Below are 26,415 nucleotides of genomic sequence, written 5' to 3'. Positions count from 1 at the left end.
GGCATAATGTGGCAGATTATGGGGTTCGTAAAACCCGTGATAATATATTGATTGCTGTGGAGCTTCCGATAATTATTAATGACTTTCTGATTCCTACCGATTGGTTTAGTAGAAAATTCGTTATATTTAGTTCTTTCGGTTACCTCCTTAGGCTGGTTGCTGGGAGCCTGAGATTTCTTGCTGCCCGTTTTGTGGCTGTGCTTGCGCTTGGTATTGTCGGCAAACTTAACACTCTGAAGGACTGAGATAACTATTAGTAATAATAGCTTACGATTGCACGTCCAGTTTGAGAATCTAAAAATAACTTACAGTGGTTTGTAAGGGGCCCCAGTTTATCGATTACAGAGCGGAGGGCGGCTGGCGGTTAAGTCACTTGGAGGGCCGACAGCCGGATGAGAAAGGAAAATTGAATCTTAATAAGGTTGAAGTCGGGGTCCAACCGAGCAACTTTCTGTCCCTCGACGATACTGCGCAACGCGTCAAGCTTGGCCTCGAGGTCATCGAGCGGCAAGATTTGGGTTGGAGGACGGCTGAGGTCGACCCTCAAAACCTGGCCAAAACACGCATCCGTCTCCAGTTCCATTAAATACCCCGAAATATAACGCCGCAGCCCTCCCTCGATGAGGGAACCTAGTGTTTGAATTTACTGCATTTTCGTTGCGCGCACGTCACAGTTGCCAAGGCCCAAGTTTGGGTTTCAAGCTGCTTTTTTCTTCTCTGCCGGAATCCTGTCTAACTTTTTCGACCCATTCTAACTTTGATGTATGCACCGACAATTCCCACGACCCGACCTAACGCCCCAAGATCCAAGTCATTCGAACCCCCCCTCCCCAGCACCCTAGGTGGCTAGCATCCGTACCAACCCGACGCAGCACAATAACTCCCGGAACCAGGGGTTGTATTTTTCACGGCCAATTTCTACGAGGAACTTTTGGCCCCTGTCGTCGTCGGTGTTTTCGATATCATCGGCCAGGTCATACAATACGGCCATCTCTACCCGGATGAATATAATATCGATGCCGGTTTCCCTGCGGATTGGCTCTGTTCCTATCGTCAAGAAATAGACCGCATCCGAAAATAGCTAACGCAATCCTTTGGGATCTATCCAGGCGTTCTGGGTGGTGTGGTGAGAGGTCTAGGAGGTTTTTTTCTTTAAGGAATTTTAGATAGTTATCCAGCTTGCATCTTTCTCTTTCATCTTGCAGATCCCAAATAAATCCAGTATCATTATAGACTCCATTTTCGTATCCCCGATACATAGGAATACATATAACAAGGGCCTTGCGATTCATGGTAGTCGACATATTCAAAGGTTGTTATAATAGATGAGTGTTAGAAGGGAAGTTGGTCCCTTGACGATAGGAGACGTCAGTCTCCCTTATATCCTATTACTCGGAATAAGGTTACTATCTCAAGGTTGTTGACTGCAGACAGCAAGGTCGTTGACTGCAGACAATAGGGTTGAAGTCAGAGGCGTTGAATGGAAGCTTCAGGCAGAGACCGGTGGGCAACAACCTTATTGTTCAGCTACTGTTTCTTCTGGTGCTGGGTATAGTACTTATTGTTTATTCCTACTGTTTGAGGTTACTGTATGGCTTTGATCTATCTGATGATATTGAGTAAAGCTAAAAAAAAAAACCAAATAACGCCGCAGCCCACCCATCCTATCTATCTTAATAATAAGACAGACCCAGAGAAGCAACTTAGCTCCCAGCTCAACCAGTCCTGCAGCAATAAGCCCATCATTTGCAACAAGGACAATTGCGAGACATACCAGGGAACCTCAGGCGTTGCCGGTCATAATACCCACTCCGGCCGCCCAATCCGACCGGGTGATATCTCCACTGTTATACGTAACACCAACGACGTCAACTTTTTCCATCGCATAATTGACACACAATGGGGCATTATCTGTGCGACAGCTATATCTGGCGCGGCTTTGGCTCCCGAACTGCTTGGGCATCTACCGGACGAGCACTCGATGGTATCAGTGTCCTTTCTGAGGTTGGCTAGCGAAAGTTGAATAGTATTAAATCAGCTAAGTAAATTCTTTGGCCTCCGGTCGGTGCGCCATCTGCGGAACTTCCTTATGGTTGAGATCAATCGATCTACTATGTTGTGACTCTTGGCCCTCGTTCTCGCGGGAATTATACCCTCTGTTGCTGTCCGCTCCCTTGACAGTTATATGCTGTATTGTGAGCTCGCCTCCGTCTTTCGATAGTTCTGTGCGTTGGCTAATTTTGGTACTTATGACCACTCCTGTCTGTGAGCCATACAACACATCCTTACTTTCCGATGAATGGAGACTCCGGTGGGGAAAGTTGCTAAGCTCGTGGGTGCGTGAACCGTAACGCTGGTTCATCCTCAGCTCGCTTCTGGAATCCTGGTGTCCCACCGACGATCGATCGAGGGTAAAAAGGGATGGTAAGTAGCGAGATACGAGTGGGCGGATTGTTGGGAGACAGGCGCAAACAATCCCAGAGCACAGTTCGCCAATCGACCACCCAGCCGTGTCGACGTTCTGCCAGGTACCATCGCCTTCAATGCTGAGAAAGCGAATGCGAATGATGGATATGGTACAGGTACTTGATCATGTCAGTGGCGAATGAGAGTGCAAGGGCAGAAAACTCACAAAAAACCCAGACACAAGATAGACATGAGGATGTATTTCTGGCGCCGGCCAAGTTTCAGTTTCAGGATAATAGGCAGCGGAAGTATCAAAATGAGGATATCCGTTGCGATGTTCCCAGCTGCGTTGATATACCACGCTGGGTGTGACGGAACGCACGATCCGCTGACGGTTTTATCCCAAAACGCCCTGACAGGCGTACAGATAAAAGCCTGCAAGAAGATCTGAGAGAGACTCCATAGGCCTACAACGACGAGAGCGGCAATGTAGGCTTTCTTCAGTTTGTGGGTAGTCATGGCACGGTAGTATTGAAGAAGGAAGGTCATTTTGATGGCTGCTAGGGCGATATTGTAGATGAGGATAGACCAGTAAAACATCTAAGTCGCTAAGATTAGCGTTTGATCAAACAAAGATTCTCAGAACCAACCTTTAAATATTCTGTGAGTTCTTCCTCGGAAAGGGTGGACTGGTGTGCGCCGAGCCCATTAGTTGTATCTGAGCTTATTAGTAAGGGGAAAGACGAGGCCGCTCACAAAAGCTTACTCTGGGCGATGAGAGCCCCGCACGCCAGCGTCGAGATCTGTTTTTGCCATCAGAACACGGGAGCCTCTCGAACGCATGCGGTACTCACAAACGCGAATATACAAGACCAGTCATCGATGCCAAAGTTCCTTAATATAACCGCACGAGTGTATACTCGCATCGATACAAGGAGAAACGCCACGGTCAGAACTGAACTCACGATGGCGATGATTGTCGATTTCCGCGATTCGTGAGCGTCTGCCGCTTGGCTGTGGGTGGCCATTTTGGTAGGTAGGCCTGGCCTGGGACAAAAGCTGGTGGGAAGCGGGTTCAAAGCAAGACATTAGGCCACTCACTGGGCCCTGAGCCATTTATTAAATACCAACTGATCAAGTTACGCGATTAGCTCTACCTTTAGTGAGCGCGGCCAAGCTCGTTATTCTCCGTGGCGGCCGCCGTGTGCAGCCAGCAGCCACACTATCAATCAGCCACGGCTCTGTTGGCTTGGGATCCAAGTTGGGGATCCAAGACATTGGCCAGAATAAAGTTTGACCCCTGAATCTTCTCAGCTGATGGAAGGACTTGGCCGTAATCCGATCCACTGGTTGTGGTTCATGTGGAGAGTCTCGCTGGATCGGCCTCGGAAAGCCCGTCTCTTCAACGAGTCATAGCTAAATCTCTTGAACGCAACTCGCCAGAGCACAAGGGAGCACAATCCGGGGGAGGGCCGTGCGCGAGTCGCTAGCCTCGTTGTAGATGCACAATCGAGACGCTAAGACGAAGGCAGATTTACCTGCATTGCTTGGCCATCAGGAACCTGCTCGGACCTATCTAGCGGAATTACTCCGTACTACGCCGTACACCACTGAGTTAATGGTTATCTCTGCCCTTTCTTTCAAGGGGCTAGCTCACGTCAGCCACGACGATAGTCAGTTTTGATTTATGGGGCTCGGATTGCATCCCCGGCATGCCGAGCTCCGATACCTGTCAGGACATGACTAGTTACAATTGACCGAAAGCATCAACTTATGATCGCCTCCCGATGACCTCAAGTTTAATGACGATCCCTTTAGCTCGCAAACTAATGATCGCCAGATCGTTAACACTACTGTCACACAATCGATCTAGTCCAAGCTCGATACCCTGCCTACTTTCCCTCGGGCCACGCGGACGCGGGGTAGGGGGTACGTGTCTGTGTGTGGCTAGACATGACGCCAATTCAGGCTGTTGCTTTGGTCTGGAAGTTGAATTGCAGGCAACAGGAGATGATGATAAATATCTTCCCATGCCTGTATTAGCACAGGAGAGATCTACTATTCTAAATGGTGTACGATCAGCGACTCTAGTTGCTCATGATACCTCAAGCATACACTATTCACCGTGGCGTATCTCATTCTTCGGCCGAGTCACATAATATTTTCCGAGGGGTTTATAACCGAGCACGGTGGCGCCGCCAGGTACCAGTTGTGGCTATGTGCTAACTAAGAGGGGGTAAGCCCTACGGGGCCGGAACGTGGAAGCTGATGGATAGCGTAACTTAAGTACCTGGTACACCCCATTCGATCAAGAGGTTGATGATGGTGGTATTGATTTAGGATGCCTCCCGCCCCCTTTTTTCTCAAGAGGGGCTTTGATGTCATCCCGCGCCCCCTCCAATTGAGGGCAGGATATCAATCTCTCCGAGGTTTCGCAATGCAGGGTCACAATCCAACAGGAGGGAATAGCTGATGGAAGGTCTTTGCGCAAGTTTGTCGCCCATCCCGTAATTGGACGATACTTGGACGATAAACGTCATGCCTAACACAGCAGCTCCCCCCTTCACTGTTGATCCCTTTATTTACTCCGTATGCTTCGGGTTCGTTCAGATTAAACTCACAGACCTAGACGTCATTCCTGGTTGACTCTATCCACCCGATTCTTTTCACTTCCAGTTTCACTCTCCTGTTGGCATCAAAATACCACAGTGGCTCGATGGTGACGGAAGGCCGGAGAAAAATACGCGATCTCGAGGTGGATGCCTCACGTGCAAGAAACGCAAGCGGAGGTGCGAGGAGACCCGTCCTACATGACCTTCCACGAGGGTTATTAGGTTCAGCTGCAGTAGAAGGGGGCGTTGAATCCCGGGGGAAATTCGCCCGTCTCCCATCATTGCCCTCAGATCATATAGAGAAAGAATTGAGCGCATTCAGTAGATCATTGCCTCCTCGCCTTACCAATATCTCGCTTCTGTTGCCTCCACTAGTCACTCTGATGGTCTTCCTCAACCCTATGCAACAATCAACAATACTATTAACGGCTCTGCCACCTGGGATTACCAGATCAATGCAAGTCAACGGGTCTTTTTGTAACGTGTGTATTCTCCAAAACTGTTGTGCGTAACCCTTTGGTTGACCTCTGCGGCTGACTACACCTTCAGTCCTAAGTTCTGGATTACATATCCTCTACAGAATCTCAACTCACTGCTAGACCAAGTACAAAATCTTCAATCTTTCAGACTATTCTCTGGCTTATATGATAGCACACATAGCGTCACAATTTCTGTAGGTCAGGTTCTGTGTTGAGAAACTCCAGCTTTGTTTTGGAAGTACCATCAAGATTGTCCGAGATGAATTATTCCGTGGTGTTGGCGTTATTTGAGGAGCACGCTCGGTGCCGGCTTGCTATTCTGCAAAATATCGGCATGTGCTTCTTCGCCATCTCCATGGCTTCTTTCGAGTGATTATATGCTCATTACAGCCTTGGGCAATAAGGGATTCCCGTGGACAAGTCATTTACTCTTCATTGCTGACGTCTACAGACTACATAACAACCACTGGTTTAGCAGCAGAAAGGTAAAAAGCTAACCCTTAACTCATTAACCTATCTTAAAGGAGATGCACAGAAGGTCATTGCACAGACGTCTTGTGCAATCAGCCTGACGCTGTACCAGACTACACGTATAAAGTCAGATGGATCTGGGCTTATGTCTCCTAGTAGGGAAATATCTTTGAAAATAGAATATCAGGTTAGTTGCAGAAAATTCAGCTGATAAGGCTTTAATAAGGTCTGCAGCAGCCCAATATCTAATCAGATAAAAGATAGAGGCCAAATAGGGATTAAAAAGTTAATTAAAAGAGACTGAAATAAATCTCTTAAAATAATGATGATAAATTTACAGACTCTTACAATCAGTCTCAAGCTCTCTAGGTCTCTTTGACTGCTGGATAATTCCCCAATTAAAATGAAACACAATACTCCCTTCCCTCTGTCGGCTCTGATCTCCCCTTTTCAACCTTTGAGATGTCCCTGCTAGCGACCAGCTAGCCCAAAATTCCCTGACCGCCTGTCACACTATTCACCAGGCTACTTCACATGTCCTCCCCTCCGTCACTTGTTCGAGGTGATGGGAGTGATGGACCTATCTAATCTGGTTCCCGGCCGACTGACTACTTCCCTCGGCATATAGAGCCGGTTACGCCACACCCAGCAAAAGCATGGAGATATTCTCTGGGGGTAATAGAGGTTGTAAGTGGCTTACCGCGGACCCTGCTAGAAATCATGTCACGCGCAACTGAACTCAAATGTCGAGAAAATCTGTGGCTTGGAAGGGGGAGGATGGAAATCTCCTACAGGCCCATCTCTGGGATTCATGGTGATTCATTGGCGTCTTACTTGGACAGCGGGGATAAAATACAAGCAACTTGAAAAACTGCCACGATATTTAGTCTCCTAATCGCTATCTACTGGATACCTTTTATAGCGTCTGGTTGCATCCTTAGAAGCAATACGGTCAGGGATTGAACAGGAAGAAAACAAACGAGATGGATAAATTACTTCCTGCGGATAAATAACTCACGCTTTTCAGTATCCGTGCTAAATATTTCAAAGTGATATAAGAGATAATTAATGAAGCTTCGTCGAGAGATAATAACGCGCGTAACCTTGGCCAAGAGGCAAGGCTTTGTCCGACCCAGACATGATTAATTGGACATCATGTGAACAGCGAACATAAGAGGAAGACTTTGTTGGTGGGAGATGTACTTAGTGCACAACAGGGCCGAGGACAGTAAGAGTCTGAAAGACCCTGTAGGTCGAGTCAAAAAGGAGGTCCTTTAGCTGAGACTAGCTGAGGGGATGGCAAGAATAGTAATTAGAAGCACTTAATCAAGTGCCTCGGAATACAATGGGATAGAAAAGAATGATAAAAAAGGCATAAGAGCTGATGCGACAGCTTGTCTAATAGTATAAATTGAGATAAGACCGTTTCAAAAGTTCAAATTGAGGAAGGGAAAAGCATGCCCGTCCTGCTATATAAAGAGCATTTACTTTGAGTAGTAGCTAGCTTGTCATGCTAACCCTACTGTCATTATACTCCAGTACGCCGTTCAGCACCATCTCAATATCTTGGGCTCTATTCACATTAGGGTGAACTCCGTGCTCTTTTTCTTCTTCTTCTTCTTCTTCTCCTACTCGAGATGGGTACGGTGACCTGTGAAGCGACTTGAGGCAAGCTCTTTTGTCAATCTGTGATACGAATATCCCTTGGATATAGCAAGGCGGGATAAATAATTAAGAACAAAATGATTGCCTTTCGCGTTACGCAAAATGGGGGAGTCGAATAGGCACCCGGAAGGGTCTGTACGGACTGTGGCCTACCGTTGGAGACGGTATGGATGGAGCTGAAAGCGGCAGATCGGCTTCTCTTGTATTCCTTATGGAGTGGGACACGAAGGACAGGGAACCGGAGGACTTACCGGCAACGGGATCGCTGCACCTGACAGCAGAGGGTGGCTGGCAGATACGTCTTTATCCACCAAGCAGGTGGAGGCAACCGAGCGCGTGCTACTTTAGGTGTTCATTGTGAATCCTAGAACGATGTGGCGTTGTGAGTTGATATTGGCTTTACTGGGCCATGCGCAAGCGTGGCTTTTCACGAAGGAATTGACGTCCTTGGTCAGGCTTGAGCCTCGTTCTTGTTATGTTTTGGGTCCTACTCTGCTGGTACATGAGTGGCACCACTTGTTTGGTTGGAAGGGAAATGGTGATGGCACCCGAGAAAGTGGTGTCCAGTGTGTCTGACCAAAGGACATGTTTGAACTCTTCCGCACCCCTGATGGTGTGGTCGAAGCCGGGCCTTGGACGGGTGATGGGAGTATCATGTTATGCACTGAAGGAATGCCGTGGTTGGAACTGTGGCGGGAGGTGTTGAACGATAGGAAAAGTTGACTTGGAGAAGTGGCAACGGCTGTGGGATTGTGATAGGATGAAGGTATGGAAGGGCGTGAAGAAGCATCTTCAGTATACGAGTGCTATAGCTGGAAGCGATGCATTAAACCGAACTGGATTAATCGTAACTTCACCCTTTCCTCTGTGAGTATTTATAGTACGAGTAGATGAGCTCACTTTTCCACCTTGACTTGGATTTATAAACTGTAGACTGTTTTTTCTTGCCGAAAATTTTACTCTTTACCTTTTAATAGCGACTCATGGAAAACTGGGAGCGATAGTGACCAGTATTGAAAGAGGGGGGGGGGGGGGTGATGGTGCTTCATGAGATTAAACTAGATATTCTTAATTGTATCGGAACTAGCGATGAACTAGATTGTATTTTATTATACTTTGGCTAGAAACACCAAAGAACACCATCACGACTCAGTGGTGATGCGACGAGCTGACGCAGTAAGAATGAGTCGCAGGATTCCTAGGCGCTCCAAATTTTACAAAGATTCTCATTATTATGTGTGGTGGTTTTGTAAGCTGAGTAGGTGGGGAAGTGTGGAGCAGGTTGTGGGAACGGAGTGGAGTGGATTTTGAAGTGACAATTTTTATGGGTTGGCCGTTTGATCTGCAATCATGCATTGGCGAAGGGGAATTAATTGAGCGACTCGGGAGAATAGCCAAAATAGACTTTCAAAAAAGATGGCGTAGTGTTTTCCAAGAATGCCGCGAAGGTTGGCCGTTATCAAGAGACAACCCGGTTAATGGAACACCGAAGCTTGCTTATCTCAAGCCTCATCTCACTTGACACGCGATGCACCAGGGTGTCGTTTGTGACGTAGGGATGAGGAACCTGGGCCGTGAGAATAATTGGCTCGGGTGCTGGCGTTTGGGATTCTAGGGGTCTAGAAGCCCACGCTGTCTGTACAGGCGGCCGACCTCGCAGAAGCGAGGATGCATGCCAGCTCGCAGGAGATTGCCGGTTGCTGATGGCGGTGCAGAATGGGAATTTGGAAAAAATGGGAAGCGAATCAGATCACGGGGAGTTGGCATGAGCCGAAGCACGTCCAGGCTCGTGTCAATCCGCAGCCACGCCTCGCCCGTGAAGCTGTTCGCGGCCGCATCAAGCTCCACACGGCGGTGCTCACAAAGCGGAGCCCTGCGGATGACAAAGGCGCACCGGCGTCACGTGTCGCGGCGAAAGTTGCCAACTCTCGCGCCGGACTGACAAGGGGGGTTCCCTTTTCCCTGGAGTCTTACTTAGCACGCTGGAACCATTCCTGCAGGGCGTCTAGTTTGAAAGTTTGGCGACGTTTCCTTCAGGGCGCAAAAACCGCTGGGCGGCGCGGGCACGAAGCTCCTCGATGGCTGCGTTGCGGCGAGCCTCGTATATAGGCTTCCCTTCCCCTCTTTTCCCCCCGTTTGCCTCTCCCCGTTTTTTGACGTCTCCCAAGTCTCGATACTCGACTCCGTTGCCGCTGATTTTCCCTGACCTGACGGTTGTACGGGAATCTCTGCCGCTTGTGCAACCAACACCAACAGGACCCAGACGCATCGGCCTCTAACCGCCAAGTCCAAGCCAAGTCAGGCCAAGCCAGAAAGAACACCACCACGACAGACCCACCACCACTTATTCACAACTCGTCTCTCGCTCTCAGTGCCACTCTCACAGCTCACACTCACTACTCACCATGGAGTTCCAATACAACGCCCCGAGTGCTCAGCCATATCACCAATTTATGCCCATTCCGTCCCTATCGCCGTCCTACTCCGGTCCCGATGATTTTAGCACCTCGCCACCAGTATGTTGATGTCGCATTTAACCCCACTCCCACAACCCGCCCTCGCCCTGCCTTTATGCCCCAGATTTGACCGCTGCTTGACCCTCACGTCTTAGTACCCGCCTCTACATCCGCCTATCTCATGGTTCATGTCCCCCCCCGGCTGATTCTTTGCTCTTAAATAGGATGCTTTTGAAACCCTGCCTCAGTACCTCAGCAGCCATCACCCTCCGTTTGACTATCGTCAGGGCTTTCACGCCCACCCTTCTCAGCCCGCCACGCCCCTTAGTCCTGTCCAGAACGACCTTGGCCCGACGCGAACCCACCAGCATTACCACATCATGAAGACATACGTGGGCGACAGTGGAACCAGCGAGGAGAACGACCCCCTCACCCCAGCCCAGTCCCGACGAAAGGCCCAGAACCGCGCTGCGTACGTCTTCCTCTGACCGCTGGACTCACCCGCCCGCGTTGCTTTCAACTGCCCTACACGGACCCAATCTCCCGGCCACTCTATTTGTTGATCAAACTTTACCGAGCCCTAGCCCGCCGTACAGAATGCTTTGTATCCATCTTACTAATGCTCTTGGCCGACAGTCAACAAGCCTTTCGCAGGCGAAAGGAAAAGCACGTCAAGGAACTCGAAGCCAAGCTCGCAGAATTAGAGGCCGCCCGACAACAAGTATCTGTCGAGAACGAGCGCCTCAAACAAGACATCCGGAGGGCCTCCACCGAGAACGAGATCCTCCGCGCCACCTCCCAGGTAGGTGGCACGCACAAAATCTCCTCAGAGCCGACCAACGACCTCCCACCCTTCAACTCTTCCAAATTTTACTCAAATATTCTCCAAAACGAGACCAATAAGACCCCCTCCCACCGCATCATAACCTCCCACGATGGCGAGCGTCTCCTCGCCGCCGGCGCCACCTGGGATCTTATCATTAACCACAAGCTCTTCAAGAAGGGTCTTGTTGACGTGGGCGACGTGAGCGAACGTCTCAAGCACTACGCCTACTGTGACGGCCAGGGCCCCGTCTACTCGGAGCGCTCGATTATCATGGCCATAGAGCAGAGTGTTATTAGTAAAACCGACAATCTCCTGTGAAGGTGAATTGACAGGGTTGAAGAAAGTTAAGCAAGGCGCACATGGAGCTATGTTTCACGGTGAAGCAGGACCGGATTGTCTAATCGCCCTTGGGCATGGTTGTGTTGATACGAGTCTGTTCGTTTATTCATATTTTTACCATTGACTTAGACCAAAAACTATAGCAATCTATTTACTCGAGATCCAGAGTCAGTTACAATGCGTCAAGTGCAGGATCGTACCCATCTCCACTCAACTCTCTTTAAAACTCCTCCGCAATGATCTTCCACTCCTCGAGAAAACTCGCCTCAAAGTCCGCTCTCGTTTTCTTTGGCATCCATCCAATCTCGCGAGCCAAATCCGCCTGTGTCCGCGATCGTGAAGCAAACCCCAGCTCAATCGCACTTGGCGGAAGCGCATTTCCGAGTTTTTCAAGCGCCTCCTCGAGGGAGATTTCGTGCACGTCGTCCGATTCCAAATACCCCAATGCCCGCCCCTCCTTGGCAATGCGCTCCGAGATTTCACGCCAGGATTGGTGGCCTGTGCCATTGAAGTAGATGCCCCTCTTGTTCGATGGCAAATCACCCCCGGCGAGCAGCCGGGTGAGGATCAGCTCGTACAGACCGACCAAGTCGCTGATGTGGACGTGATCCCACTCCGCAGCACCCGTGCCAATAACAGAAGCAAATCCGTCGCGGCGCGCGGCGCGAATGATGCCATCGATCTGGATAGAGGTGCGATTGAAGAAACCACTGCCTGGCCCGTAAATAGTCGGTGACATGATGATGTACGTTTTGATGTTGGCTGCCTCGCCCTTTTCGAAGACAACCAAGTCAGTGGTGCGCTGTTGGTACGGCTCAAGGTCCTCGCGGGAGCGTTCGTAGGCGTAAACATTGTCCTTGTCGGACAAAACGCGCGTCTCTGTGAAGGTACCCGTAATGGGGTGGTCTCCAAGGCTGGAGGTACCCGAAGTCTGCACGCGTCAGCTGCTGTGAAGGCAAGGGATTGGGGTAACTCACATGTATCAGATACGTCTCTCTGCCAGTCTCCTTCTTCCGATCTGCCAGACCGAGGATCAATGCCTCAGCCGCCAGGGAGTGAAATGCTTTAGCAGTGTTGATGACAACGTCGTGCTTGCTGGCGGCATCCCTAACGACGGCTGTGTCGTCAAGGCCACTGAAAAGGATAGCATTGACACCCTTTGCGCTGAGGAGATCGGCTTGGTCTTGCTTGCGGACCAGAGCTGATATTTTGCTCGTTTTAATATTGGCATCTGTGGACTCGAGCAAGGTTGTAAGCACTGAGCCACCGCTGGTAAGTGTTAGTAAGTTCTTGGTGAGGTCGTTACTCCCTGTAGGACTTACATGTACCCAGTGGCACCCGTGATGAGGATCTTGGTCGCGGGCATAGTGTTGGGTGTGATTTCACAAGTGATTTGTACAAGTCCCTGTTCTGGATGATTTCTGCTGATATCTCGGCGTGCGTCTGGTCTGATGAAAGAATCACTGCAAGCTGCGGGACAACGGTCTTTTATGGAATCTCAGATAATTATCCTGCTCCGTCTCTGATTTGCGCGAATACATCTTACAAATACAAAACGGCATCATAATTGGAAAAATGAGAGAACTCTGACGCCGTTCTCCCACGCTACCAAGCCAGTGACGTTTTATCGCGGGCAAAGTTGCCCATTGCCAGCTGGATTACTAAAGTCCTGCGCCAGTCTGCTTGTAGCGGTACATCTCCGCTCCCGAGATGGTGCCGCCAAGACGTTCCACCCCCCGCCCCTCCACCTTTCACCACAATTCCCTGCTTGATTGGGCTTGGTGAACGTGCCTCTGTTGACGTTGTTGGTACGATAGAGCCTCCTGTCTCTGTTCTGACTCGGGGCAACATGGCAGATATCGTCACAGCCACGCCCGAGGTGACCCTTGCGCAGAAACCCTGCTTGAATTGCCGCAGTGAGTTATTCCCGCACCCTCGCTCTCGTCAACCGGGGATTAAGACCGCCCAGATCGCAAGATTGCCTGTGACAGGTCCCTGCCGACATGTACCACCTGTACCAGACGTAAGAAGGTGTGCTCGGGCTATGCCGTCAATCTGTCTTGGCCTCGTGCAGGTGATAGACGCCGGGCTTCCGTGGCCAACGTCCAGAACCGCACCACGACGGCCCAGGTTGCATTCCTTAATACCTCCACATGGGATGTCAGTCTATATATGAATGCGACAGGGGCCGGGACCCATGGTTCGTTGCATGGATCCACTTCCTTCTGGCGACTCGGTCTGATTTGAGGCTCAATAGCAACCCATGTTGGCGTTTGGCAGGCCCCTCGCCCGAGACCTGCATTGCGAACACCACAATTCGGGACGCAAATGACTCCTGCAGGTGAGATTCCAGATCCTTGGTTGAGTTCCGTTTAGGCTAAGAACATATAGAATACTCCTCTGCCATGCAAATGGTCACTTCTCAGGGCGACCTGCGTCAAGACATCTGCAGCCTCCTGCAACGCATGTCATTGGGTGATGACACCCCTCCCTCTCTTGCCGTCCGTCATTCAATGAATGCAATCTCCTACCTGCACTTGCAAAACTCCCCCAAGTCTGTCCATCATCGCATGCTCGCCATTTCATCCCTGCGAAAGACCATCGGTCAGGTGTTGGATGTCAAGTCTAGATCCCAAGCCATCGCAGCGAGCATGCTTCTGAGCATCTACGAGGCAAGCACTTCGATTCAGCTTACTGTCAGACGCTAACTGCGCTAGGCTGTCGACCGATCTACGACTAAGGATTGGTCAATCTACTTTGACGGTTGTCTCATGATTTTTGAGACAGGCCAGCAAACACGCGTCCCTTCCGAAGGTGATGGCGCGACCCTACTGGACTGGGTGCTGTACTACAATGTGTTTTACAAATTTGGCATTGCTCACTGGATGCATCGTACGAAGAAGCAGGAAGTCATTGCGAACCGTGAAAACGTCATTTCCCTGGCAACCTTCCACCCTAAACGACAGATTGTACGGTTTGTTATCCTGGATCATTAGTCAATTACTGATTTTCTCCCAGATACAGAGTACTCTCGGTTGCTCGCTCGAAATCCTTGGTATTCTAAGCCAAGCTGTCGACTGGGTTCGTGTTCAAAATGACAACAGACCTCCCTCTGAAGATCATCAACGGGCAATCGACGTGCTTCAGCATCGGCTCGAGCGCGCTGACCAACAGCTCTGCAGTGGCATGGATATTGAAGTATACCATGGCACGGGCAGCAAAGAGCACTACACTGCGGTTGCTCGACTGTTCCAGCTTGCGGTTCTCATCTACCTGGATCGCGTGGTGCGAGGATCCCCGGCTTCTTCTCCTGTATCCCAAGACGCTGCCAAGGAATCATTCGGGATACTGCGACACCTCGGGGTCTGCGAAAGACCCTTTCCAATGTTCATGCTGTCGCTGCAGGCCGAGGAGGAGCCCGATAGGGTGCTGATGCTCAAAGCACTGCAGAGCTCAAGGAGGAAGAGAGCGCTCAGTAACCTAGACTCGACGGAAGAAATGATACAGAGGATGTGGGCACAGCAAGATTTGCATGGTGGTGAAGGGATTGATGCGCGCTTGGTCATCGACTCGGTTTTTAGTGCGTATAAAACACCTCCATGCTTAGCCTAATCATAAGCGTGGTGAAAGAGCCGCATATACGATATAGGGAATGTCTTCCAGTCTTCCAGTAGTCAAAATGGTGGGCTTCATAAAACGGGCGAAATTACCCACATGTTATTTACATACTCAAGGTTGCAGGCGAATACGATAGAGTGATTCATAGTGAATAAATGGAAACAGAGTGGAGAGACAATAGCTTCGCTTGGATGTAGTGAGCTAGATTTGGCCATGCAGAGCATCACTAGGATTTTGACGGTCTTGTCTGTCGTGCCGTACCTAAGTGGTCAAATTAGGTCAGGCTGGCAGTGTGGAATGGCTGGTGCCGTGGCGGTCTGTTGTTCCAGAGACTTCCCCTTGATTAACCAGATCCCTTAGCATGAGACTATCATGGCTTTCATTGTTCCGACGGCATAGGCTGTAAAAGTCTGCAAGTTTTTACTGCATCACTCGGCCCATCGGCACGTTGTAGTACAGTTTGGCTAGAGGACTACACCCAATACGAACGCAAAGCCTGTTGGCTCCAAGACGACTGTTGGTCGCGCCCTTGCCGTATTGCCCCTGGAAGCAGGCTGGCCTCTCAAGAGCGCCGTATTTTCTCGTCCCATTCTTGCGACCCACACACAGCTGCCTAATCGCCCCGCCCTCTTTTATCCAAATACAAAAGCCAAGACCTCGAAATTCCCCTCCCCTTCACTTCTCGGTTCCTCCTCCACATCCTCGGCCTTGCACTAATCGCCTTACCACCACGATTTTATTTCCCCTCTTTTTAATTCATAAAGCAACCAGGTATTTCAACTTGGACCACTTTACTTGATCACTTTTAACTTTGTAATCGTGTAGCCATGAAGGTACCTATTATTAGTTACACGACGCTCATTGAGCAACTATTTTTGGACGTGACTCTCGACGACGCGATCAACAAACCCGCTGGCACTCCAGTAGTCGAGCCCTGGGCTACTATGTATGTCGATGCTATCCTTGAAAGCCGGTTCGGTGATGCGGTGTGGGCACGCTATCACATTTTCGGGGATGTGGTCAATGGTCTTGTCGACAATAGATTGACTGTGCTCGAGAGCATCAAGGAAGACGCAATAGGATACAGGGTTGGTTACCCAGACATCTATTTTGACACTTTGCCCTTCTACAAGAATACCAACAGTACAGATGGACACCCGGAGGTGATTCAGATTATCTTGGACGTTGCTTCGATAGATGTTTCCGCATACCCCTCTGACACTGAATTCGAAGAGTGTTGGCATTCGTGTAACTTAGAGTAGTACGAGTTGAAAACAATTGCCGGGGAAATCCTATTTAGAGCCATGTCTGTCTGAACTAGTTAAAAGCCGGGCATCATAATATAAAACACAAGTAATATCTAGTACAGCTTGAATAACCCCCTTCGTTCGGTACCTCAACTTCAGCTCAGTTGTTTATCAGCCACCTATTAGCTCTTTTAGCTCTATTTATCCCATCTAGTTGAGCAGAAGCATAGTAGCCACTCTTGTTTCAATCTTTAGAAGGATTTTTTTAGGTAGTATCACCCTTCAACCTCCCAGCCATTGGTGGCAATCTCGTCTCGGCACCAGCCATAATGGGAAATGTTGTGCTTTGGAAACTCTCTCCTCACTCGGTATATGCTAGCTCCTAACCTAGTATATAAAACCTTGCTAGAAGCTAGATTACCACCCAATGTCATCCAGTTCATCAATGGCGATCCTGACCAAATCACCACTGTAGTCCTCAAGGATGCTCGGTTCTCAGCATCGCACTTTGCCGACTCCTCATAAGTCTTTCGGTCTCTTTATCACCGGGCTGCTGAAGGGACCGCCGACAACATCTATCGAGATTAGCCCCGACTGGGCGGAGAAACATCCGGCAAGAACTTCCATCTTATTCACTTGTCAGCATCAACAGCGCCGTCAAGCACACTATTAGAGCTTATTTTGGGTACGCTAGGCAAAAATGCTCAGCTTGCTCCAGGCTCCATCTTACCTCCTCCAGCCAGGAAGCTCGGTTCATTGGCGAGTCGAAGACGAAGCTGGATCGCGTCAAAGTTGGCGCGCCTGAAGAGTTTTTTAAAAAAAAATTACAGACCCGTTATTCATCGAGGTTATTTGGTAAATCACCAGGGTGGTTGACAAGTCCAACAATGATAAAAGTCTAGAACGGGTAGAAGGAGGATGGTATGACGGCGGCAATGGCCATTCATCCTGCCTACTGAGTGTTTGACGAAATCACTTGACCCTCAACTCTTTGAGGGGGAGTTGTTCGGCCCTGTCTTAACAGTGTACGTCTGCGAAGATGCAGATTTTGATGCGCTCCTACGTAGCATTGACTAGCAGGGCGGTGGGTTTGCGTTGACTGGTCCAACTTTGGCCAGGGATAGGAAGTTTGTCCAGGAAGTTGAAAACAAGCTGCGATACTCGGCTGGCAACTTTTACGTCAACTGCAAGAAGACAGGTGCCGTAATCAGCCAGAAGTCACTTGGCAGTGGCAGAAGAGCGGCACAAACCACAAAGCTGGAAGTCCGAACCTCCTGGTGAGATTTACTTAGCCGAGGACACTGAAGGAAGAGTTTGGGCGGCTGGAAGGTGTTCTGAATCCTAGCAATCTAGAAATAGTGAACTGTTACTCTGAGAGGGTAAACAATTGATGTATTTTTGTCTCTCTCAAATTTTACCAAGTCTGTCTATCCAGACATTGTCCAATTTGTGTGAGCCAGGCCTTCCGAGGTGGTTAAGCCGTGTCATAAGGGATGAGTGTTCAATCGGGTGTAGATCCTGAATTCGGTGATTATATTGATCTAGGATAACCCCTGCCATCTCTTTTGTGGAGAGGGAATTTATGTCATCTCACGCCTCTACTGATCAACTCGGGGTATGGATCAAAGGTTTCGTATTACAATGTCACAGTCCAACAATAATCATGATTCTTATCAATCTGACCTGCCTTATTCAAGCCCAAGACACCCAACCATATCCCTAATCCACCTCCTAGCAGAACTGTCTTCCATTCTGATCCTGCACTGCAAAGCCAGACACTCCAAACTTATCTGGGTGCTTATTTGCTGCGTCCAAGAAAGTCAATGGCGCCGGGGCTCCCGCCTGTGGGTTATTCATAGGATCTAATGGCTTAAACCCCGCGCTCTTTGCCAGATTGTAATCAAGCGTCACGCCGCTCGGCAGATTGGGACTGCTGTACAGAGTGCACGACCTCCTGCCACTATCCTTCTTTTTATTAAAAACGTGTTTCCACACCCAGTTCGTGCAAATGGTCGGCCGATTCAGGCATGCTGCGGCGCAGTCACAGGCGGTCTTGAAGCCATGGTTGAAGAAGAAGTGTAGCTCGGTGACGACGCCTGTCATGTCGATGCCCTGGTAGTAACGGACGCAGCCGCCCTGATCGTTGGGGGCCTGCAGGTTCGGGAAGCGGTCCTTGGTGATTTCGCCCTTGCAGATCGCCCAGTCGGAGTAGCGGTCAAAGTCTGGGAAGATGTCGGCATTTGGGTTGTTATCGTGGCCGGGGGAGTTGGCGGGACTCGCCAGGGCGGTGGAGGCGAGGAGCAGGATGAGACCTGTGAAGTGCATCTTGGAGAGGGTTTATCACAGCGAGTGAGGCTGATGGATATGGTGCAATTGGATTATTGTATCCTTGCTTAAGTGGTAGGTAGCAGTAAACGTTGGTGACTACGTTTGATGCTGGTGAGAGAAAAGGCATGTCTTGGCATTTTGAAGCCCGTTATATAGACTTCGACTGGTAAGTTTCGACAGTCTTCAAATGAACGCTTCCGTCCTGGCGCATCGTGAGATGCTTCGCTTACAGCTCACTGGTACACAGTGATTCCAAGCTGGCGCGGAGAGCTTTTGATCCGAAGCGTGTCGCATGTGACTCTGACCTCAAGATGACGAGGTTGCACAGCCACGACTCGGCGACTCGGCACCTGGTAGCCGGTATTCTCGACTATGAAGCAGTGCTTGTGCTATTCGCTCGCTCAACTTCAGCAGTTGAATCAAGCTTTTCTTGACAAGCGTGGCTGCTGATGGACGCGATCTATTGGACTGAAAGCATTAAATTAGTAAACCCTTGGAGGGGACCCCTGCTTTGGCGAGCGCCACGTCTATTTATAACGCCCTCCGTAGCTTGAATGGCATTAGCTGGAGTGGTGTCCTCCAGAAGGATTCCATATGCGGTAGTATTCCTGCGATGTCTGCACCATTTACCGCCAGCCACGAGACACTGAGTTGACGTGGAATCCTACCGTTGGTTCTTTAGCGCCAAATGCAATCAACGGAAGACAACTCATCCGTGCTGCGATTATCAGCCACTGAGAATACCAACAAATGAAGGACTAGATGAAGCTCTACCCGCTTGACCCCGCGCGGCCTGGCTTGCGAATCATCGAAGGCTTGTTAATACGAGGTGATAAATCCATACGATCTTCGTAGATAAACTTTAGTAATGTCACCGGACTAACACCAAGTCAGGCGGTCTGACTCGGCAGTTGTGCCGTGACGAGTAACTTACAATACCTCTTCCAGGCCCGTACTTTCATGCCCGTTTCGCTTACTTAGTAGAGACGGAAAGACACTTCAAGAAGTTAGATTGTGTTCTAGTGGAAGTTTAATCCTGCTGTAAACTTTTCTTGAGTTGTCTTAAAAACAGTCTTCCTCTGTAATAGAAGAGGTCGATGTTTTGTATAAATGCTTGAGGAGGCCGACAGTGCCTTCAGCCTGCTGGCTATAACCGTAAATTAGACTCTGATATCTGTCGGATATAATTTTTACAAGGTTATTGTGTAATAGAATGCTATTTGATTACAATTTATCGAAGGAAGAGGCAGAGTAAAACGCAATGCACTAAAGGAAGTATAATATAAATGTGACGGCAGTGTCGATGGGAAAGTCTGTTCATCTGCTTCCCAGGTGGAATTGCCTAGCTTCCATCCTCTCATCTTTCAATACTTAGATATAAACCAATTGTTGGATTGACCCTCGTCTGACGCAATCCTCTGATATGTCAATATCCTGATCTTAGTCATAAGTGGCGAGATTGACATCATAGGTGGCGAGGTTAATAGAAGAAGCCCCTCTTAGAAAAGAGGGGGTGGGGGAAAAAGATTATCAATATAATTATCAATTGAAATCAGACCATTTGATTAATTACTTATCTCTTGATCGACCTAGGCGTATTGGATCCATCACCAATCTAAAGATTCTCCAAATTATCTGGCCGCCGTACAGGGCAATTTGCCGAGGTGACCGGGTGAAATTTTGCTTGCTGCTGTGATCTTTGGGTTTTAGGTGGTCGAGACTAGACACCTTGTTGCGCCACGAGAAGCTCATTCAAGCTCACAATGACTCAGCGAGAGCTCGGAACTGCAGATGCAAATCAAGGACAGTCTGGATTCGTCGCTGAGTATCAGTGTTATTATCTTTCTGACGCCAACCTACCGAATTCCAGCCTCCATTATTCGGTATTCGCTTGACATGTGCCCCTTGTTCTCCTGTCAACTCTCCACCCAGCGAACGATCAGGATGAGTGTCAGTAGTCTATCCGACGTGGAGCCAGTAGTGGAATAGGACATAAAAGCATTCGTGAGATGGAGATCACTTCTCCATACTTAAACTTATCCTCACCATTCCAAGTTCCACTTATCATGAACAAAGTCGCCTCAATTGTGTTTCTCGGTCGCAGCGCCTTGGGGCTGTCGACGGCTCTTCGCCTTGCGGAAGCGGGCTACACGAACATTGCAGCCTTTGAGCGGGACAAAAAAGTACATTCGCGGCACTCTGCAGCAGCTGACCTCAACAAGGTCGTTCGAGCAGAGGACCAGGACATCTTTTGCACTTATTCGACCTAGGTATTTTCTTAAAACCCATCGTCGATGCATAATTCCGGTTTCTAACCGGGCTCTTACGAGACGCCGAGGAAGGATATAAGACCCCTCTCTTCGGTCTTGACTACCATCGGACGAATTACATCGTCGCCACATCTGGCTGGACACCTCAGAAGGTAGTCAATGGTCTTTAAAATATATTGGCAAGATATCAAAGCATTCAAGTCTAACATTCGGGATCAAGTCTTTGAGCACAGTCAAAGACTTCAAGGATTACGGGTGGTAATTCTCTGGTTCACTCCATGCCTTCAAGGACTACTTCAATCCCGCAGGTGGATACAAGCATTCTGACAACACTCTGCGAGCAGTGTACTTGTACTGTGTCTCTCGGGGGATGCGGCTTTCGCTTGGCGACAAGTCTGGCAAAGTCATTTCCCTCCGTTACGACCAGTCCGGTCGCTGCAGCGATCACGACGGCAGGTGAGGTCGAGCACTCGGCTTCCATAAAAATATGTGCTCTTGACGTCTTTGGGTAGTCCCTCGTCCAGGTTCTGGACAAGTTTTGTCGCAATACCGCTTTGGCAAAAGGGAATGATCGCTCCACTTGCGGTAGCGTTATTGGAGTCCATATCTCCGTCTGACAAGTTTGGTGTGGCCCGGTGCTAGTCCGTCGCTCATGTGTCATCACTTAGGAGGAGTGTAACATCCTGTGCGGCTTCCCTGTCACAAACGTCCGAAACTTGGACAATTATTCCGAGCCGAATCCTTCCACACGTCTATTTAAGTAATGTTCTCTCGGCTCTGGTTATACAAACATGCGCGGTGGCACCTCGCTTCCACTGGCAAGCCCCTCTAAAGGCCCGATGTACGACTTCATCCCGTTAGAGGGCAAGCAGAAGCTATGAAGGTTGCTCCGCAAGACGTTGCCCTGGATGGCCGACCGCCTTTTTGTCGATCGCAAGATGTGTTGACACACAGGACTCGGAATACTGCATCGATTACGTGTCCGGCACCCAGAATAGCCTGGTTCTTTTGCCGGATGACTCGAGTCATGCTGCATGCATTCAAAACGATGCCGGTATTTAGAAGATAGTTTCTGGACCTTGCAAAAAAGGGAATCAAGAACTACAGCGCTGGCAGTGAAATAGCCCTGAGAAACAGAGTTCCAACTGGGGCGACGCTGTAAGTCGTAGAGCTGGCACAGCGAAGGAACTGTCAGAGCTTGAAGCGGAGAGCAACACGGTTTTGAGAGCTCGATTGTAGATTAACGGGCAGAATCACAACATGTAACGAGCTGATAGGCATATTTATGACAGCGAAAGTTTCCATCCAAATCTGTGGATGACGTCCTGCCAGTCCTGCTCTTTGCACGATGCAGGTGATACGGCGAGATCCCGAGTGTGCCACACGGTCCGCACTGCCTTCCACACGGCCGAAATGTTGCTTATTGGCCATTTGCTGGCTAGAATGGAGAACAGACCAAGCACCGTTTTACGCTGTTCGTCTGAAAAACAAGCACACCCGGCGATGAAGAGTGGCCACATGGGGAATGACCGACGAGATTCGCCCTCGACGATGATATCAGAGAGGCAGGACAGAAGCTCTTTGTGTGGCTCTACAATCGATGGCTGGGTTATTGAAGCATCGAGACATGTGAGTCGGAGATAGATTTGAGCAGCGACCCGGAACGACTCTGCACTTTTTAGTAGGTAGTCGTTGCTCATGTCGACAATCTCCGGTGAAAGCTGCAAGAGTCTGCGCTCCAGGCGTTCGCATTCCGTATGGCACTGGTCGAGTAACATATCTTGGTCGATGTATGGATCGGTTGCCAAAGATAAAGCCGATGTCTGGTTGATAATGTCGACCAATTCCATAGAACAGCCGATGTGTTCATCTACCAGGCTTTCTGAGCCTTGAATAAGTGGCAGAGCATATTCTGCCTCTGCAATATGGTTTATTGCATGGTGATAGGACACGGCATGTGGGTTAGAACTCGTCGTTAGAGCGATCTTCTTTGGCTGCGTTGTTTCCAATAGGATGTACCTGAAGCGGAAATACTGGACGGCGAATTTTGCCACAGCTGGGTCAATCGATGTGGAAAAATTGTCGAGAAGAGCAAGCGCCCCCTGTAAGTGCCTGAGCCAGGTCGGGCGTGACCCTTCGGCAATTTCCAACGAGGCCAAGAGGACACAAGTCAAAAGGTTCTCCTCAGAGTTTCCAGAGTCCGACAGGCAAAGCTGAAGTTCATGTAGTGCTTGCACCTTGTAACGGGCTGACAGTGCGCGATAATCTCTTCCATTCCCAGTAGAATTCTGTCCCCATTCAGCAGCACTCATAGCGAGTACGGTGAAGAGCAAAGGACCTTGGTGAAACAACACCCGTGGCATGACCGAGGTGCGGAAGGAATTCCGATCAGTCTGGACATAGACTTTGCTACTGCTGACAACTTCAGCATCTGGGGGTGGTCAGAGGAGCGGTCTCCAAGGGTCCGGGTGAGGAGGTAACTTCACTCACAATATTGCATGAGGGCGGCCTCGACAGTCCAGAGGGGTTCTCGCCCATCGTTGAATATAAACCGCGTCATGTGGCGAGGCATCTGATGGCTCAATTGGAGTTGGCTGTCCCATTGCGGTCCATCTGGGAGTATGAGAGCAACATCAGGGTCCCCTTCCACGTGGCCGGGTTCGCCAGGTCCTTTCTCCGCAACCGCGGTATCCGCAAATCTAGGACAGAGGCTGCCTAGCTCGTGGGACGAGAGGTGCAGAAATCTTGGTTTGCGAGTCTGTTCTTCGACGGGGATGATGTAGTGGTCTGGTGATGTGGCCACAACGAACTTCAGAGGGTTTGACGCAGATCCGGTGATCGGATACACGCAATCAGACTTTAACCTGCGGCAGCTCTGGCAGACGGGCTTCTCCTCATCACATCGGCGTTTCCGGCGGCGACAACTGGAGCAGCCGCTCCGACTCCGGGAGCCACTTGCCCTCGACATAGTGCATGTTGAACTGGCCGTCACCAAAAAAACCGAGGTTTGGATGTTGATGCGGAGGCTGCGGACAATTGATGAGGCTAGTCAGGCGCGGAGTAAGCTAGGCCGGTGACTTGGAGCCACGTGACACCCTTCGGCTCACTTACACCATCCACTGACAACACCAGCTCGGTTTCAGACACCAGGTTAGGTCTGTATTGGTGAAATGACGAAAATGGGTTTTCGACAATCCATGATAAACTTAGCCTTCTTCTCTTTCATCCCTCACCTGCTCGCCGACCCACAACATGTCCCTCCACAATACCACGCACCTCAATGTCCTCGCAGCGCAGAAAAGCAAAAGTTTTCCCAGCGACGGTGCAAAATCCTAACGCACGCAAAGGCCGAATAAAATAAAGCATTAAAGTCGGAATTACTGGCTGTAGAGTTTACGGATTGAGTCCCAGTACATACTTGATGTGCCCCGTTGTCGAATTCCATGTATGACCGATAGCGTCCCCAAATCCCCAACTTGCCGAGGCATCCTAGCTGTCCACCATGAAACCACCCCTGCAACTACGCGAAGGGACCGGGCGCTAATAGGGCACTTCTATTATGCCGGCAACTCCGGGGAACTTCCGAGTCCGGCCTTGGGGGCCATCCTCGTTTTTGTTTCCATCCTTGCTTTCCACCTGTTGCAAGGGTGGGAGCTTCTTATCGTACTGGAGGCCCCATTCTCTACTCTTCGGGTTGGGTACGTGGGGCTGATCTTTCTTGCTGCCCTCGTCAACGCCCCGAGCCCAGCGATTTAGCGCATACCAAGAGAAGGGAGAATGGGTGTCCGAGGTTTCCGTGCCCGTCTTCTTTGGTCCCGTTTCTTTGCACTTATTCGGCGGCTCACAGCTCACGGTGATGTCGATCTTCACACCATGGTCTTTTGCTGGCTTGGCCTCAACTCTGTGGCCCTCAATGTAGTTGGTAGGTCGGTCCAAGTTGTGGCTCGGCGGAATGCAGCCATCTGGCCCCACAATGGGGATGGCAAGAACCGATCCGGGGACGGTGACCGCAATGGCCGTGAAGATGATTGCGGCCTTCATGTCGAGGTAGTATTGGGGTCTGTTGTGGTGAGGTATAGTTTTTAATTGATGTGAAGGAAAAGGGCTGCAGCTGAGTAGTTACCACAGGTGAATTATTTGCATGGATGGGAGAAAGTGAAGAGTAAGTCCAGAAGCACGTCGGTCCGTGACTTTATAAAGGCAAGTGGCCGTCAAGGTCATGCACAGAGTTTTCTTTGCCCAAGGAATTTAAATTAGACAAGCAAAGTTTGTTCAGTTAGGACGACCTTTTCGGTCATCGAGATATGCCCCGGCGATCGATTCAGTACGTCTATCCATCCCATTTCGCAACTGATACTCCCTCGCCGTCAATATGACAGTACCAGCAGTGTTATGTATGATGATGTAGAAGGCATCCGGGACTGAATTGAATGGCTTTTTTGAGCTTTTGGTACTGTACACGATGATGTTCACGGTATTGAACATTTAAACGAGCATCCAGGAGCGCCAACCTTCATGGCGATGAGCAGTGGATTACGTTCAGAACTACCGCCACAAGAATCCATGGGATTCGTCTCTGACCGTGCCGCCACTGCCTCCTCCATGTCCCAAGGATTCTTGTTTAGACGAGCGAAGTCGATTAGCATGAGACAGATGGTGTGCAAATTCGCGAGTCCAGGGTTTGATGATATTACGCTGTTCTTGCACATGAAGCAGTGATGAAAAAGGTAATGGATTTCTTGAACTGTAAAAACTAGAGCATTTCTCTTCGCACATAGGTATAAGTCCATGCAGCTGAACTTCGTGCAAATTAATGTACCTAGTAGCACAGTCAGCCTATATTCTTAACTGTTACCTGTTAACAGTTACCTATCTTATTATTAAACCTGACATAATAAGTACAATAAATGAGCATTAGGCATAAAGACCAAGACTATGGGTAATAAGAAATGCCATGACCCAGCTTATAAAATTCTTCCTTAGGTGTATTTTTAATAATTGTCTTCAGGATTGGAGCACACCATTACACATAGCAGTGCTCTATATCCGGGCAGCCATACCCGCACCACCGGTAGCGCCTACATGCCCTAATCTTCCAGCAGCTGCAGCGCCTATATACCCTAATCTTCTAGCAGCTACAATACTAATAGCACTCTAATCTTCCAGTAGCTACAGCGCCTATATACTCTAATCTTCCAGTAGCTACAGTACTTATAGTATTCTAATCTTCTAGTAGCTATAGTATTTATAGTATTTTAATCTTTTAAAATATTATAACTTCTAGAAGCTTAAAATACTATAGATACTATGGCTGCTGGAAGATTAAAATGCTACATATATTATTACTGCTAGAAGATTAGGATGCTATAGATAGTGTAGCTGCTAGAAGATTAGGGCATATAGGCGCTGTAGCTACTGGGAGGTTAGAGCGCTATTAGCGCTGTAGCTGCTGGAAGATTAGGGCATGTAGGCGCTGTAGCTGCTACACCGGTGGTGCGATCTTATTTGCACCACCGGTGGTGCGGGTATGGCTGCCCTCTATATCCGCTTGGGTTTGTCAACCCTCTCCTCTCTCAGCAGATTAAAATCATGTTAGTCTGCTGATTCTGAGCTATCGAAACTAATTCCGCGCCCCGAGACTGGAATCATTGTTTAAACCGTCCAATATAGCTTGGAACGAATTGTTCATGTATCTATG

General features: G+C 49.4%; 9 protein-coding genes across 9 annotated transcripts; 4 read left to right on the top strand and 5 right to left on the bottom strand.

The window, feature by feature from the left end:
* Positions 1-2,038: 2,038 nt before the first annotated feature.
* Positions 2,039-3,434, bottom strand: BGZ61DRAFT_343967 (uncharacterized protein; the record flags this gene model as incomplete). Its single annotated transcript, XM_046239652.1, has 3 exons — positions 2,039-2,585; positions 2,633-3,006; positions 3,231-3,434. The coding sequence occupies 3 exons, from the start codon at positions 3,432-3,434 to the stop codon at positions 2,039-2,041; spliced, it is 1,125 nt and encodes a 374-aa protein (XP_046108843.1).
* A 6,171-nt stretch (positions 3,435-9,605) lies between these two features.
* Positions 9,606-11,348, top strand: BGZ61DRAFT_445748 (uncharacterized protein). Its single transcript, XM_046245120.1, has 3 exons — positions 9,606-10,149; positions 10,314-10,561; positions 10,726-11,348. Exons 1-3 carry the CDS (start codon positions 10,039-10,041, stop codon positions 11,231-11,233), a joined length of 867 nt encoding a protein of 288 aa, XP_046108842.1. The 5' UTR covers positions 9,606-10,038; the 3' UTR covers positions 11,234-11,348.
* Positions 11,349-12,904, bottom strand: BGZ61DRAFT_414523 (NAD dependent epimerase/dehydratase family protein). Its single transcript, XM_046243326.1, has 3 exons — positions 12,577-12,904; positions 12,232-12,523; positions 11,349-12,185 (listed from the first exon to the last, which is right to left on the bottom strand). Exons 1-3 carry the CDS (start codon positions 12,618-12,620, stop codon positions 11,475-11,477), a joined length of 1,047 nt encoding a protein of 348 aa, XP_046108841.1. The 5' UTR covers positions 12,621-12,904; the 3' UTR covers positions 11,349-11,474.
* Positions 12,905-13,103: 199 nt separating this feature from the next.
* Positions 13,104-14,866, top strand: BGZ61DRAFT_344552 (fungal-specific transcription factor domain-containing protein; the record flags this gene model as incomplete). The annotated part of the gene is made up of 6 exons (XM_046239709.1): positions 13,104-13,170; positions 13,224-13,454; positions 13,512-13,595; positions 13,637-13,950; positions 13,996-14,223; positions 14,273-14,866. The coding sequence occupies 6 exons, from the start codon at positions 13,104-13,106 to the stop codon at positions 14,864-14,866; spliced, it is 1,518 nt and encodes a 505-aa protein (XP_046108840.1).
* Positions 14,867-15,561: 695 nt separating this feature from the next.
* On the top strand, positions 15,562-16,270 carry BGZ61DRAFT_384607 (uncharacterized protein). Its single transcript, XM_046242705.1, has 2 exons — positions 15,562-15,643; positions 15,698-16,270. The coding sequence occupies exon 2, from the start codon at positions 15,700-15,702 to the stop codon at positions 16,132-16,134; it is 435 nt and encodes a 144-aa protein (XP_046108839.1). The 5' UTR covers positions 15,562-15,643; positions 15,698-15,699; the 3' UTR covers positions 16,135-16,270.
* Positions 16,271-17,850: 1,580 nt separating this feature from the next.
* On the bottom strand, positions 17,851-18,444 carry BGZ61DRAFT_344148 (uncharacterized protein; the record flags this gene model as incomplete). Its single annotated transcript, XM_046239669.1, has 1 exon — positions 17,851-18,444. One exon carries the CDS (start codon positions 18,442-18,444, stop codon positions 17,851-17,853), a length of 594 nt encoding a protein of 197 aa, XP_046108838.1.
* Positions 18,445-20,513: 2,069 nt separating this feature from the next.
* BGZ61DRAFT_344812 (uncharacterized protein) lies at positions 20,514-20,717 on the top strand (the record flags this gene model as incomplete). The annotated part of the gene is made up of 1 exon (XM_046239737.1): positions 20,514-20,717. The coding sequence occupies one exon, from the start codon at positions 20,514-20,516 to the stop codon at positions 20,715-20,717; it is 204 nt and encodes a 67-aa protein (XP_046108837.1).
* An 887-nt stretch (positions 20,718-21,604) lies between these two features.
* BGZ61DRAFT_445738 (fungal-specific transcription factor domain-containing protein) lies at positions 21,605-23,731 on the bottom strand. The gene is made up of 2 exons (XM_046245119.1): positions 23,208-23,731; positions 21,605-23,148 (listed from the first exon to the last, which is right to left on the bottom strand). The coding sequence occupies exons 1-2, from the start codon at positions 23,683-23,685 to the stop codon at positions 22,001-22,003; spliced, it is 1,626 nt and encodes a 541-aa protein (XP_046108836.1). The 5' UTR covers positions 23,686-23,731; the 3' UTR covers positions 21,605-22,000.
* A 526-nt stretch (positions 23,732-24,257) lies between these two features.
* On the bottom strand, positions 24,258-24,758 carry BGZ61DRAFT_474660 (uncharacterized protein; the record flags this gene model as incomplete). Its single annotated transcript, XM_046248594.1, has 1 exon — positions 24,258-24,758. One exon carries the CDS (start codon positions 24,756-24,758, stop codon positions 24,258-24,260), a length of 501 nt encoding a protein of 166 aa, XP_046108835.1.
* Between the last annotated feature and the right edge of the window lie 1,657 nt (positions 24,759-26,415).

Source organism: Ilyonectria robusta, assembly GCF_021365365.1.
Source record: "Ilyonectria robusta strain PMI_751 chromosome Unknown BGZ61scaffold_4, whole genome shotgun sequence".
Taxonomy (NCBI): Eukaryota; Fungi; Ascomycota; class Sordariomycetes; order Hypocreales; family Nectriaceae; genus Ilyonectria; species Ilyonectria robusta.
Note: the sequence above shows the minus strand (reverse complement) of the source record. Positions and strands in the feature narration are given on the sequence as shown.

Coding starts and splice junctions, on each gene's coding strand:
- BGZ61DRAFT_445738 (XM_046245119.1), bottom strand. CDS start 23,685: ATGTCGAGGGCAAGTGGCTCCCGGAGTCGGAGCGGCTGCTCCAGTTGT. Junction 23,149..23,207: donor GGCCGCCCTCATGCAATATT/GTGAGTGAAGTT, acceptor GACCACCCCCAG/ATGCTGAAGTTGTCAGCAGT.
- BGZ61DRAFT_414523 (XM_046243326.1), bottom strand. CDS start 12,620: ATGCCCGCGACCAAGATCCTCATCACGGGTGCCACTGGGTACAT. Junction 12,524..12,576: donor ACGGGTGCCACTGGGTACAT/GTAAGTCCTACA, acceptor AACACTTACCAG/CGGTGGCTCAGTGCTTACAA. Junction 12,186..12,231: donor GAGAGACGTATCTGATACAT/GTGAGTTACCCC, acceptor TGACGCGTGCAG/ACTTCGGGTACCTCCAGCCT.
- BGZ61DRAFT_445748 (XM_046245120.1), top strand. CDS start 10,039: ATGGAGTTCCAATACAACGCCCCGAGTGCTCAGCCATATCACCAATTT. Junction 10,150..10,313: donor ATTTTAGCACCTCGCCACCA/GTATGTTGATGT, acceptor GCTCTTAAATAG/GATGCTTTTGAAACCCTGCC. Junction 10,562..10,725: donor AAGGCCCAGAACCGCGCTGC/GTACGTCTTCCT, acceptor CTTGGCCGACAG/TCAACAAGCCTTTCGCAGGC.
- BGZ61DRAFT_384607 (XM_046242705.1), top strand. CDS start 15,700: ATGAAGGTACCTATTATTAGTTACACGACGCTCATTGAGCAACTATTT.